This window comes from Canis lupus, chromosome 35 (assembly GCF_048164855.1).
Source record: "Canis lupus baileyi chromosome 35, mCanLup2.hap1, whole genome shotgun sequence".
In the NCBI taxonomy this organism is placed as follows: Eukaryota; Metazoa; Chordata; class Mammalia; order Carnivora; family Canidae; genus Canis; species Canis lupus.
In genome coordinates, this window is record NC_132872.1 from 31,622,629 (window position 1) to 31,635,996 (window position 13,368).

General features: G+C 34.3%; 1 protein-coding gene across 1 annotated transcript; it reads left to right on the plus strand.

Moving 5' to 3' along the window:
- The first annotated feature begins 2,490 nt into the window (after positions 1 to 2,490).
- On the plus strand, positions 2,491 to 2,916 carry LOC140625161 (large ribosomal subunit protein eL31-like). Its single transcript, XM_072812464.1, has one exon. It carries the CDS (start codon positions 2,512 to 2,514, stop codon positions 2,887 to 2,889), a length of 378 nt encoding a protein of 125 aa, XP_072668565.1. The 5' UTR covers positions 2,491 to 2,511; the 3' UTR covers positions 2,890 to 2,916.
- Positions 2,917 to 13,368: the final 10,452 nt, after the last annotated feature.

A 13,368-nucleotide genomic window follows, 5' to 3' on the forward strand; every position in this document is an offset into this window, starting at 1 on the left:
AGAATCGAATCCAAAAGAATCGAATCAAATCGAAAAGAAATGAATTGAATTCAATCAAAAAGAATCGAATCGAATTGAATCGAAAAGGAACTAATCGAATCAAATCGAAAAAATCGAATAGAATCAAGTCGAATCAAAAAGAATAGAATAGATTCGAATAAAAAGGAATCGAATTGAGGGATCCCTGGGTGGCGCAGCGGTTTAGCGCCTGCCTTTGGCCCAGGGCGTGATCCTGGAGACCCGGGATCGAATCCCACATCGGGCTCCCGGTGCATGGAGCCTGCTTCTCCCTCTGCCTGTGTCTCTGCCTCTCTCTCTCTCTGGGACTATCATACAAAAAAGAATCGAATTGAATCGAATTGAAAAAACTCATAAAGAATCAAATCGAAAAGAATGGAATTGAAACAAAAAGAATCGAATTCCATGTAATGAAAAGATTCGAATTGAAAAGAATCGAATTGAATCGACATGAATCAAAAAGAATCGAATCAAAACGAATCGAAAAGAAACAAATCAAATAGAATCTTAAAGAATCGAATCGAATCAAATCGAAAAAATCGAATAGAATTGAATAGAATCGAAAAGAATCAAAACGAATCGAACCGAAGAGAATCGATTCGAATCTAAATACAAAGAATCGTATCAAATCGAATCGAAAAGAATCCAATCAAATAGAATCGAAAGAATTGATTCAAATCTAAAACAATCGAATCGAATCGAACAGAATCGAGTTGATTTGAATCGAATCGAAAAGAATAGACTAGAATAGAATCGAAAGAAATCGAATAGAATCAAATCAAATCAAAAAGAATCGACTCGAATTGATCCTAACCAAAATAATCGCATTGAATCGACTCGAATCGAAAAAAATCAAATCGAAAAGAATCTAATCTAAACGAAAATAATCGAAATGAATAGAATCGAATTGAATCAAATCGAAGAGAATCGAATGGAATCCAATCGAAAAGAATCAAATTGATTCGAATCGAAAAAAATTGAATCCAATCGAAAGAATCTAATTGAATCGAATCGAAAAGAATCGAATTGAATCAAAACGAATCGATTCGAATGGAATAGAAAAGAATAGAATAGAATCGAAAAGAATCAAAACGAATCGAAAAGGATCAAATCGAAAAGAATCGAATCGATCGCAAAGAAACGAATCGAACCGAATCGAAAAGAAAACAATCGAATCGAATCAAATACAAAAGAATCGCTTTGAATAGCATAGAATTGAAAAGAATCGAATCAATCGAATTGAAAAGAATCGAGTCGAAAAGAATCGAATCAAAAAAAGTCGAATTGAAACGAAAACAATCGAATCGAATCGAATCTAAAAGGATCGTATTGAATTGAATCGAGTCGAAACGACTCGAATCGAAAAGACTCGAATCGAATTGAATCAAATCGAAAAGAATCTAACAAAAACGACTCGAAAAGAATCAGATGGAAATGATTCAAAATGAATCGAATAGAATAGAATCGAAAAAAATCGAATAGAATCGAATAGAATCGAAAAGACTCGAATCGTATCGAATGGAATCGAAAAGAATCGAATCATATCGAATTGAATCGAAAAGAATCAAATCGAAGAGACCCGAAAAGAATCGAATCGAATACAATCGAAAAGAATCGTATCGAATCGAATCGAATTGAATCGAAAAGAATCGATTCCAATCGAATTGAATTGAATAGAATCGAATCGAACAGTACCGAGTCGAATTGATAAGATTCGAATCAAATAAAATCGAAAAGAATCTAATTGAAACGAAAAGAATCCAATCGAATCGAATTGAAAGTAATCGAATCAAAAAATCGAATCGAAAAGAATCGAACTGAGAATAATCGAATCTAATCGAATCGAATCGAATCGAACAGAATTGAATCGAACGAAAAGAATCCCTGGGTGGCGCAGTGGTTTAGCGCCTTCCTTTTGCCCGGGGCGCGATCCTGGAGACCCGGGATCGAATCCCACGTCGGGCTCCTGGTGTGTGAAGCCTGCTTCTCCCTCTGCCTATGTCTCTGCCTCTCTCTCTCTCTGTGACTTCATAAATAAATAAAAAATTTAAAAAAAAGATTAAAAAAAAAAAGAAAAGAAACGAAAAGTATCAAATCGAATCCAAAACAATAGAATCGAAACGAAAATAGGCGAATCGAATCGAATCAAAAAGAATAGAATCAAATCGAAAAGAATAGAATCGAATGGAATCGAATCGAAAAGAATCAATCGAATCGAATTGAATAGAAAAGAATCGAATAGATTCGAATTGACACGAATCGAAAAAAGTCGAAACGAATCGAATCATATCAAAGTGAAAAGAATCGAATCGAATCAAAAAGAATCGAATCGAACTGAATCGAAAAGAATCGAATCGAACAGACCAAAAAGAATCAAATCGAAGAGAATCGTATCGAATCGAATCGAATGGAACCGAAAGAATCGAATCGATTCCAATCGACCTGAATCGAAAAGAATCCAATCGGCTTCCTTTCCAGCTAGGGCCCGGCAGAATGGCTCCCGCAAAGAAGGGTGGCGAGAAGAAGAAGGGCCGTTCTGCCATCAACGAGGTAGTGACCAGAGAATACACCATCAACATTCACAAACGTATCCATGGAGTGGGTTTCAAGAAGCGTGCCCCTCGGGCACTCAAAGAGATCCGGAAATTTGCCATGAAGGAGATGGGAACTCCAGATGTGCGCATTGACACCAGGCTCAACAAAGCTGTCTGGGCCAAAGGAATAAGGAATGTTCCATACCGTATCCGTGTGCGGTTGTCCAGAAAACTTAACAAGGATGAAGATTCACCAAACAAGCTCTACACGCTGGTTACCTACGTACCTGTCACCACTTTCAAAAATCTACAGACTGTTAATGTGGATGAGAACTAATCGCTGATTGTCAAATAAAGGTATAAAACTACAAAAAAAAAAGAAAAGAATCCAATCGAACAGTATCGAATCTAATTGAAATGAATCGAATCAAATAAAATAGAAGAGAATCAAATCGAAACGAAAAGAATCCAATCGAATCGAATTGAAAAGAATTGATTCGAATCGAAAAGAATCGAATCAAATGAAAAGAATCGAATCGAATCGATCGAAATGATCGAATTGAAAAGTATCGAGTTGAATCGAATCAAATCGAAAAGAATCAAATCGAATCGTATCGAATCAAAAAGAATCAAATCAAATCGAATCGAAAAGAATAGAATCGGGATCCCTGGGTGGCGCAGCGGTTTGGCGCCTGCCTTTGGCCCAGGGCACGATCCTGGAGACCCGGGATCGAATCCCACATCGGGCTCCCGGTGCATGGAGCCTGCTTCTCCCTCTGCCTGTGTCTCTGCCTCTCTCTCTCTCTCTCTCTGAGACTATCAAAAATAAATAAAAATAAAAAAATAGAAAAGAATAGAATCGTATTTCATTGAATCGAAAAGAATTGAATCGAAAAGAATCGAGTCGAATCCAAACGAATCGAATCAAATCGAAAAGAAGCGTATCGATTTGAATCGAAAAGAATCGGATCGAATCTTATATACTTGAATCAAAAAGAATCGAGTCGATTCAAATCAAAAAAATCAAACCGAATAGAAAACAATCGAATCGAAAAGAAAAGAATCGATTCAAATCGAAAAACGAAAGGAATCAAGACGATTCGAATGGATACGAAACGAATCGAATTGAAAATAATAGAATCGAATCGCACCGAATCGAAATGAAAATAATCAAATGGAATCGAATTGAAAATAACCGAATCAAATCAAATCGAAAATAATTCAAGCGAATCTAATAGAAAATAATCGATTCGCATTGAATTGAATCGAAAAACATCGAAATGAATTGAATTGAAAATAATGAAATCGAATCGAAAATAATCGAATCGAAAGTAATCTTATCGAATCGAAAATAATCGAATCGAATCGAATCGAAAATAATTGAACCGAGTCGATCGAATTGAGTTGAAAATAATCGAATCGAACCGAATTGAATCGAAAATAATCGAATCGAACGAATAGAAAAGAATCGAATGGAATCGAAAAGAATCGAATCATATCGAATTGAATCGAAAAGAATCGAAACGTATCGAATGGAATCGAAAAGAATCGAATCATATCGAATTGAATCGAAAAGAATCGAATCGAAGAGAACCGAAAAGAATCGAATCGAATACAATCGAAAAGAATCGTATCGAATCGAATCGAATTGAATCGAAAAGAATCGATTCCAATCGAATTGAATTGAATAGAATCGAATCGAACAGTACCGAGTCGAATTGATAAGATTCGAATCAAATAAAATCGAAAAGAATCTAATTGAAACGAAAAGAATCCAATCGAATCGAATTGAAAGGAATCGAATTGAAAAAATCGAATCGAAAAGAATCGAGTTGAGTTGAATCGAATCGAATCATATCGAATCGAAAAGAATCGAATCGAATCGAATTGAATTGAAAAGAATCGAATTGAACTGAATCGAAAAGAAACGAATCGAACTGAATAGAAAAGAATCGAATCGAAATGTAACAAATTGAATCCAAATGATCGAATCGAATCAAATCGAAAAGAATCGAATGGAAACGAAAAGAATCGAACTGAAAATAATCGAATCTATTCGAATCGAATCGAATAGAATCGAACAGAATTGAATCGAACGAAAAGAATCTTATTGAATCGAATCGAATGGAGAAGAATCAAATCGAACCGAATCGAAAAGAACTGAATCGAAAAGAATCGAATCGAAGAGAATCTAATCGAAACGAAAAGAATCAAATCGAATCCAAAAGAAGAGAATCGAAACGAAAAGAGGCGAATCGAATCGAATCGAAAAGAAGCGAATAGAAAAAATCAAATCCAATCGAATCGAAAAGAATCGAATTGCAAAGAATAGAAACGAAAAATTCGAATCGAATCATATCGAAATGAATCGAATCGAATTAAATCGGTTGAAAAGATCGAATCAAAAAACATCAAAGAGAATCGAAACGAATCGAAACGAATCGAATCGAATCAAATCGAATTGAAAAGAATCGTATCAAATCAAATCTAAAAGAATCGAATCGAATCGAATCAAAAAGAATGGAATCGAATTGATTCGTATCGAAAAGAATCGATCGAATCGTAATGAATCGAAAAGAATCGAATCGAATGGAATCGAATCGAATCGAAAAGAATCGAAAAGAATCGAATCGAATCGAAAAGAATTGAATCGAAGAATATCAAATCGAATTGAAAAGAATTGACTCAAATCGAAAAGAATCGAATCGAAACACAAAGAATCGAATCGAATCGAATTCGAAAGAATCGAATTGAATTGAAATGAGAAGAATCGAATCGAATTGCATCGAATCGAAAATAATTGAATCGAATTGAATAAAAAATAATCAAATCGAGTCGAATCAAAAATAATTGGAATTGAATCGAATCGATAATCGAACCGAATCGAATCAAATCGAGTCGAATCGAAAATAATCGAATCGAATCAAATGGATTCAAAAACAATTAAATCGAATCGAATCGAAAAGAATCGAATTGAATCGAAAAGAATCAAACCGAATCAAAAAGAATCGGAAAGAATTGAATCAAAAAGAATCGAAATGAATTGAATCGAGTAGAATCAAATCGAAGCTAGGGTAAAAGAATCGAATCGAATCAAAAATTATCTAAATCAATCCAATGAAATCCAAAAGAATTGAATCGAATCGAATCGAAAAGATTCGAATCGAAATGTAACAAGTGTAATCCAAATGATCGAATCGAATCAAATCGAAAGAATCGAATCGAAAAGAATCGAATTGAATTGAATCGATTCGAGAAGAATCGAAACGAATCGTATCGAATCGAAAAGAATCGATTCGAATGGAATCGAATCGAAAAGAATCAATCGAATCGAATTGAATAGAAAAGAATCGAATAGATTCGAATCGACACGAATCGAAAAAAGTCGAAACGAATCGAATCATATCAAAGCGAAAAGAATCGAATCGAATCAAAAAGAATCGAATCGAACTGAATCGAAAAGAATCGAATCGAACAGACCGAAAAGAATCGAATCGAAGAGAATCGTATCGAATCAAATCGAATGGAACCGAAAGAATCGAATCGATTCCAATCGACCTGAATCGAAAAGAATCGAATCGAACAGTATCGAATCTAATTGAAATGAATCGAATCAAATAAAATAGAAGAGAATCAAATCGAAACGAAAAGAATCGAATCGAATCGAATTGAAAAGAATTGAATCGAATCGAAAAGAATCGAATCGAAATGAAAAGAATCGAATCGAATCGATCGAAATGATCGAATTGAAAAGTATCGAGTTGAATCGAATCAAATCGAAAAGAATCAAATCGAATCGTATCGAATCAAAAAGAATCAAATCAAATCGAATCGAAAAGAATAGAATCGGGATCCCTGGGTGGCGCAGCGGTTTGGCGCCTGCCTTTGGCCCAGGGCACGATCCTGGAGACCCGGGATCGAATCCCACATCGGGCTCCCGGTGCGTGGAGCCTGCTTCTCCCTCTGCCTGTGTCTCTGCCTCTCTCTCTCTCTCTCTCTGTGACTATCATAAATAAATAAAAATAAAAAAAATAGAAAAGAATAGAATCGTATTTCATTGAATCGAAAAGAATTGAATCGAAAAGAATCGAGTCGAATCCAAACGAATCGAATCAAATCGAAAAGAATCGTATCGATTTGAATCGAAAAGAATCGGATCGAATCTTATATACTTGAATCAAAAAGAATCGAGTCGATTCAAATAAAAAAAATCAAACCGAATAGAAAACAATCGAATCGAAAAGAAAAGAATCGATTCAAATCGAAAACCGAAAGGAATCAAAACGATTCGAATGGATACGAAACGAATCGAATCGAAAATAATAGAATGGAATCGCACCGAATCGAAATGAAAATAATCAAATGGAATCGAATTGAAAATAACCGAATCAAATCAAATCGAAAATAATTGAAGCGAATCTAATAGAAAATAATCGATTCGCATTGAATCGAATCGAAAAACATCGAAATGAATTGAATTGAAAATAATGAAATCGAATCGATCTAATTGAAAAGAAAAGAATCCAATCGAATCAAATTGAAAGGAATCGAATTGAAAAAATCGAATCGAAAAGAATCGAGTTGAGTTGTATCGAATCGAATCATATCGAATCGAAAAGAATCGAATCGAATCGAATTGAATTGAAAAGAATCGAATCGAACTGAATCGAAAAGAATCGAATGGAAACGAAAAGAATCGAACTGAAAATAATCGAATCTCTTCGAATCGAATCGAATCGAATCGAACAGAATTCAATCGAACGAAAAGAATCTTATCGAATCGAATCGAAAAGAATCGAATCGAATCGAATGGAGAAGAATCAAATCGAACCGAATCGAAAAGAACTGAATCGAAAAGAATCGAATCGAAGAGAATCTAATCGAAACGAAAAGAATCAAATCGAATCCAAAAGAATAGAATCGAAACGAAAAGAGGCGAATCGAATCGAATCGAAAAGAAGCGAATAGAAAAAAATCGAATCGAATCGAATCGAAAAGAATCGAATTGAAAAGAATAGAATCGAAAAATTCGAATCGAATCAAATCGAAATGAATCGAATCGAATTAAATCGGTTGAAAAGATCGAATCAAAAAACATCAAAGAGAATCGAAACGAATCGAATCGAATCAAATCCAATTGAAAAGAATCGTATCAAATTAAATCTAAAAGAATCGAATCGAATCGAATCAAAAAGAATGGAATCGAATTGATTCGTATCGAAAAGAATCGATCGAATCGTAATGAATCGAAAAGAATCGAATCGAATCGAATCGAAGAATCGAATCGAATGGAATCGAATCGAATCGAAAAGAATCGAATCGAATCGAATCGAAAAGAATTGAATCGAAGAATATCAAATCGAATTGAAAAGAATTGACTCAAATCGAAAAGAATCGAATCGAAACACAAAGAATCGAATCGAATCGAATTCGAAAGAATCGAATTGAGTTGAAATGAGAAGAATCGAATCGAATTGCATCGAATCGAAAATAATTGAATCGAATTGAATAAAAAATAATCAAATCGAGTCGAATCAAAAATAATTGGAATTGAATCGAATCGATAATCGAACCGAATCGAATCAAATCGAGTCGAATCGAAAATAATCGAATCGAATCAAATGGATTCAAAAACAATTAAATCGAATCGAATCGAAAAGAATCGAATTGAATCGAAAAGAATCAAACCGAATCAAAAAGAATCGAAAAGAATTGAATCAAGAAGAATCGAAATGAATTGAATCGAGTAGAATCAAATCGAAGCTAGGGTAAAAGAATCGAATCGAATCAAAAATTATCTAAATCAATCCAATGAAATCCAAAAGAATTGAATCGAATCGAATCGAAAAGATTCGAATCGAAATGTAACAAGTGGAATCCAAATGATCGAATCGAATCAAATCGAAAAGAATCGAATCGAAAAGAATCGAATTGAATCGATTCGAGAAGAATCGAATCGAAAAGAATCGAATCGTATCGAATCGAATCGAATCGACGAGAATATAATCGAAACGAAAAGAATCGAATCGAATCGAATCAAAAAGAATCGAATCGAAACGACAAGAGGCGAATCGAATCGAATCGAAAAGAATCAAATTGAAAAGAATCGAATCGAATTGAAAAGAATCGAATCGAAAAAATGGAATCAAAAAGAATCGAATCGAATCGTATCGAATCGAAAAGAATAGAATCGAATCGAAAAGAATCGAATCGAATGGAATCGAATCGAAAAGAATCAATCGAATCGAATGGAGTAGAAAAGAATCGAATAGATTCGAATCGACACGAATCGAAAAAAGTCGAAACGAATCGAATCATATCAAAGCGAAAAGAATCGAATCGAATCAAAAAGAATCGAATCGAACTGAATCGAAAAGAATCGAATCGAACAGACCGAAAAGAATCGAATCGAAGAGAATCGTATCGAATCGAATCGAATGGAACCGAAAGAATCGAATCGATTCCAATCGACCTGAATCGAAAAGAATCGAATCGAACAGTATCGAATCTAATTGAAATGAACCGAATCAAATAAAATAGAAGAGAATCAAATCGAAACGAAAAGAATCGAATCGAATCGAATTGAAAAGAATTGAATCGAATCGAAAAGAATCGAATCGAAATGAAAAGAATCGAATCGAATCGATCGAAATGATCGAATTGAAAAGTATCGAGTTGAATCGAATCAAATCGAAAAGAATCAAATCGAATCGTATCGAATCAAAAAGAATCAAATCAAATCGAATCGAAAAGAATAGAATCGGGATCCCTGGGTGGCGCAGCGGTTTGGCGCCTGCCTTTGGCCCAGGGCACGATCCTGGAGACCCGGGATCGAATCCCACATCGGGCTCCCGGTGCGTGGAGCCTGCTTCTCCCTCTGCCTGTGTCTCTGCCTCTCTCTCTCTCTCTCTCTGAGACTATCAAAAATAAATAAAATTTAAAAAATAGAAAAGAATAAAATCGTATTTCATTGAATCGAAAAGAATTGAATCGAAAAGAATCGAGTCGAATCCAAACGAATCGAATCAAATCGAAAAGAATCGTATCGATTTGAATCGAAAAGAATCGGATCGAATCTTATATACTTGAATCAAAAAGAATCGAGTCGATTCAAATCAAAAAAATCAAACCGAATAGAAAACAATCGAATCGAAAAGAAAAGACTCGATTCAAATCGAAAACCGAAAGGAATCAAAACGATTCGTATGGATACGAAACGAATCGAATCGAAAATAATAGAATGGAATCGCACCGAATCGAAATGAAAATAATCAAATGGAATCGAATTGAAAATAACCGAATCAAATCAAATCGAAAATAATTGAAGCGAATCTAATAGAAAATAATCGATTCGCATTGAATCGAATCGAAAAACATCGAAATGAATTGAATTGAAAATAATGAAATCGAATCGATCTAATTGAAACGAAAAGAATCCAATCGAATCGAATTGAAAGGAATCGAATTGAAAAAATCGAATCGAAAAGAATCGAGTTGAGTTGAATCGAATCGAATCATATCGAATCGAAAAGAATCGAATCGAATCGAATTGAATGGAAAAGAATCGAATCGAACTGAATCGAAAAGAATCGAATCGAACTGAATAGAAAAGAATCGAATCGAAATGTAACAAATTGAATCCAAATGATCGAATCGAATCAAATCGAAAAGAATCGAATGGAAACGAAAAGAATCGAACTGAAAATAATCGAATCTCTTCGAATCGAATCGAATCGAATCGAACAGAATTGAATCGAACGAAAAGAATCTTATCGAATCGAATCGAAAAGAATCGAATCGAATCGAATGGAGAAGAATCAAATCGAACCGAATCGAAAGGAACTGAATCGAAAAGAATCGAATCGAAGAGAATCTAATCGAAACGAAAAGAATCAAATCGAATCCAAAAGAATAGAATCGAAACGAAAAGAGGCGAATCGAATCGAATCGAAAAGAAGCGAATAGAAAAAAATCGAATCGAATCGAATCGAAAAGAATCGAATTGAAAAGAATAGAATCGAAAAATTCGAATCGAATCAAATCGAAATGAATCGAATCGAATTAAATCGGTTGAAAAGATCGAATCAAAAAACATCAAAGAGAATCGAAACGAATCGAATCGAATCAAATCGAATTGAAAAGAATCGTATCAAATCAAATCTAAAAGAATCGAATCGAATCGAATCAAAAAGAATGGAATCGAATTGATTCGTATCGAAAAGAATCGATCGAATCGTAATGAATAGAAAAGAATCGAATCGAATCGAATCGAAGAATCGAATCGAATGGAATCGAATCGAATCGAAAAGAATCGAAAAGAATCGAATCGAATCGAATCGAAAAGAATTGAATCGAAGAATATCAAATCGAATTGAAAAGAATTGACTCAAATCGAAAAGAATCGAATCGAATCGAATTTGAAAGAATCGAATTGAATTGAAATGAGAAGAATTGAATCGAATTGCATCGAATCGAAAATAATTGAATCGAATTGAATAAAAAATAATCAAATCGAGTCGAATCAAAAATAATTGGAATTGAATCGAATCGATAATCGAACCGAATCGAATCAAATCGAGTCGAATCGAAAATAATCGAATCGAATCAAATGGATTCAAAAACAATTAAATCGAATCGAATCGAAAAGAATCGAATTGAATCGAAAAGAATCAAACCGAATCAAAAAGAATCGAAAAGAATTGAATCAAGAAGAATCGAAATGAATTGAATCGAGTAGAATCAAATCGAAGCTAGGGTAAAAGAATCGAATCGAATCAAAAATTATCTAAATCAATCCAATGAAATCCAAAAGAATTGAATCGAATCGAATCGAAAAGATTCGAATCGAAATGTAACAAGTGGAATCCAAATGATCGAATCGAATCAAATCGAAAAGAATCGAATCGAAAAGAATCGAATTGAATCGATTCGAGAAGAATCGAATCGTATCGAATCGAATCGTATCGAATCGAATCGAATCGAAAAGAATCGAATCGAAGAGAATATACGAAACGAAAAGGATCGAATCGAATCGAATCAAAAAGAATCGAATCGAAACGACAAGAGGCGAATCGAATCGAATCGAAAAGAATCAAATTGAAAAGAATCGAATCGAATTGAAAAGAATCGAAACGAAAAAATCGAATCAAAAAGAATCGAATCGAACTGAATCGAAAAGAATCGAATCGAACAGACCGAAAAGAATCGAATCGAAGAGAATCGTATCGAATCGAATCGAATGGAACCGAAAGAATCGAATCGATTCCAATCGACCTGAATCGAAAAGAATCGAATCGAACAATATCGAATCTAATTAAAATGAATCGAATCAAATAAAATAGAAGAGAATCAAATCGAAATGAAAAGAATCGAATCGTATCGAATCGAAAAGAATAGAATCGAATCGAAAAGAATCGAAAAGAATCAATCGAATCGAATTGAATAGAAAAGAATAGAATAGATTCGAATCGACACGAATCGAAAAAAGTCGAAACGAATCGAATCTTATCAAAGCGAAAAGAATCGAATCGAAATGAAAAGAATCGAATCGAATCGATCGAAATGATCGAATTGAAAAGTATCGAGTTGAATCGAATCAAATCGAAAAGAATCAAATCGAATCGTATCGAATCAAAAAGAATCAAATCAAATCGAATCGAAAAGAATAGAATCGGGATCCCTGGGTGGCGCAGCGGTTTGGCGCCTGCCTTTGGCCCAGGGCACGATGCTGGAGACCCGGGATCGAATCCCACATCGGGCTCCCGGTGCATGGAGCCTGCTTCTCCCTCTGCCTGTGTCTCTGCCTCTCTCTCTCTCTCTCTCTGTGACTATCATAACTAAATAAAAATAAAAAAATAGAAAAGAATAGAATCGTATTTCATTGAATCGAAAGAATTGAATCGAAAAGAATCGAGTCGAATCCAAACGAATCGAATCAAATCGAAAAGAATCGTATCGATTTGAATCGAAAAGAATCGGATCGAATCTTATATACTTGAATCAAAAAGAATCGAGTCGATTCAAATCAAAAAATCAAACCGAATAGAAAACAATCGAATCGAAAAGAAAAGAATCGATTCAAATCGAAAACCGAAAGGAATCAAAACGATTCGAATGGATACGAAACCAATCGAATCGAAAATAATAGAATGGAATCGCACCGAATCGAAATGAAAATAATCAAATGGAATCGAATTGAAAATAACCGAATCAAATCAAATCGAAAATAATTGAAGCGAATCTAATAGAAAATAATCGATTCGCATTGAATCGAATCGAAAAACATCGAAATGAATTGAATTGAAAATAATGAAATCGAATCGATCTAATTGAAACGAAAAGAATCCAATCGAATCGAATTGAAAGGAATCGAATTGAAAAAATCGAATCGAAAAGAATCGAGTTGAGTTGAATCGAATCGACTCATATCGAATCGAAAAGAATCGAATCGAATCGAATTGAATTGAAAAGAATCGAATCGAACTGAATCGAAAAGAATCGAATCGAACTGAATAGAAAAGAATCGAATCGAAATGTAACAAATTGAATCCAAATGATCGAATCGAATCAAATCGAAAAAAATCGAATTGAATTGAATCGATTCGAGAAGAATCGAATCGTATCGAATCGAATCGAATCGTATCGAATCGAATCGAATCGAAAAGAATCGAATCGAAGAGAATATACGAAACGAAAAGGATCGAATCGAATCGAATCAAAAAGAATCGAATCGAAACGACAAGAGGCGAATCGAATCGAATCGAAAAGAATCAAATTGAAAAGAATCGAATCGAATTGAAAAGAATCGAATCGAAAA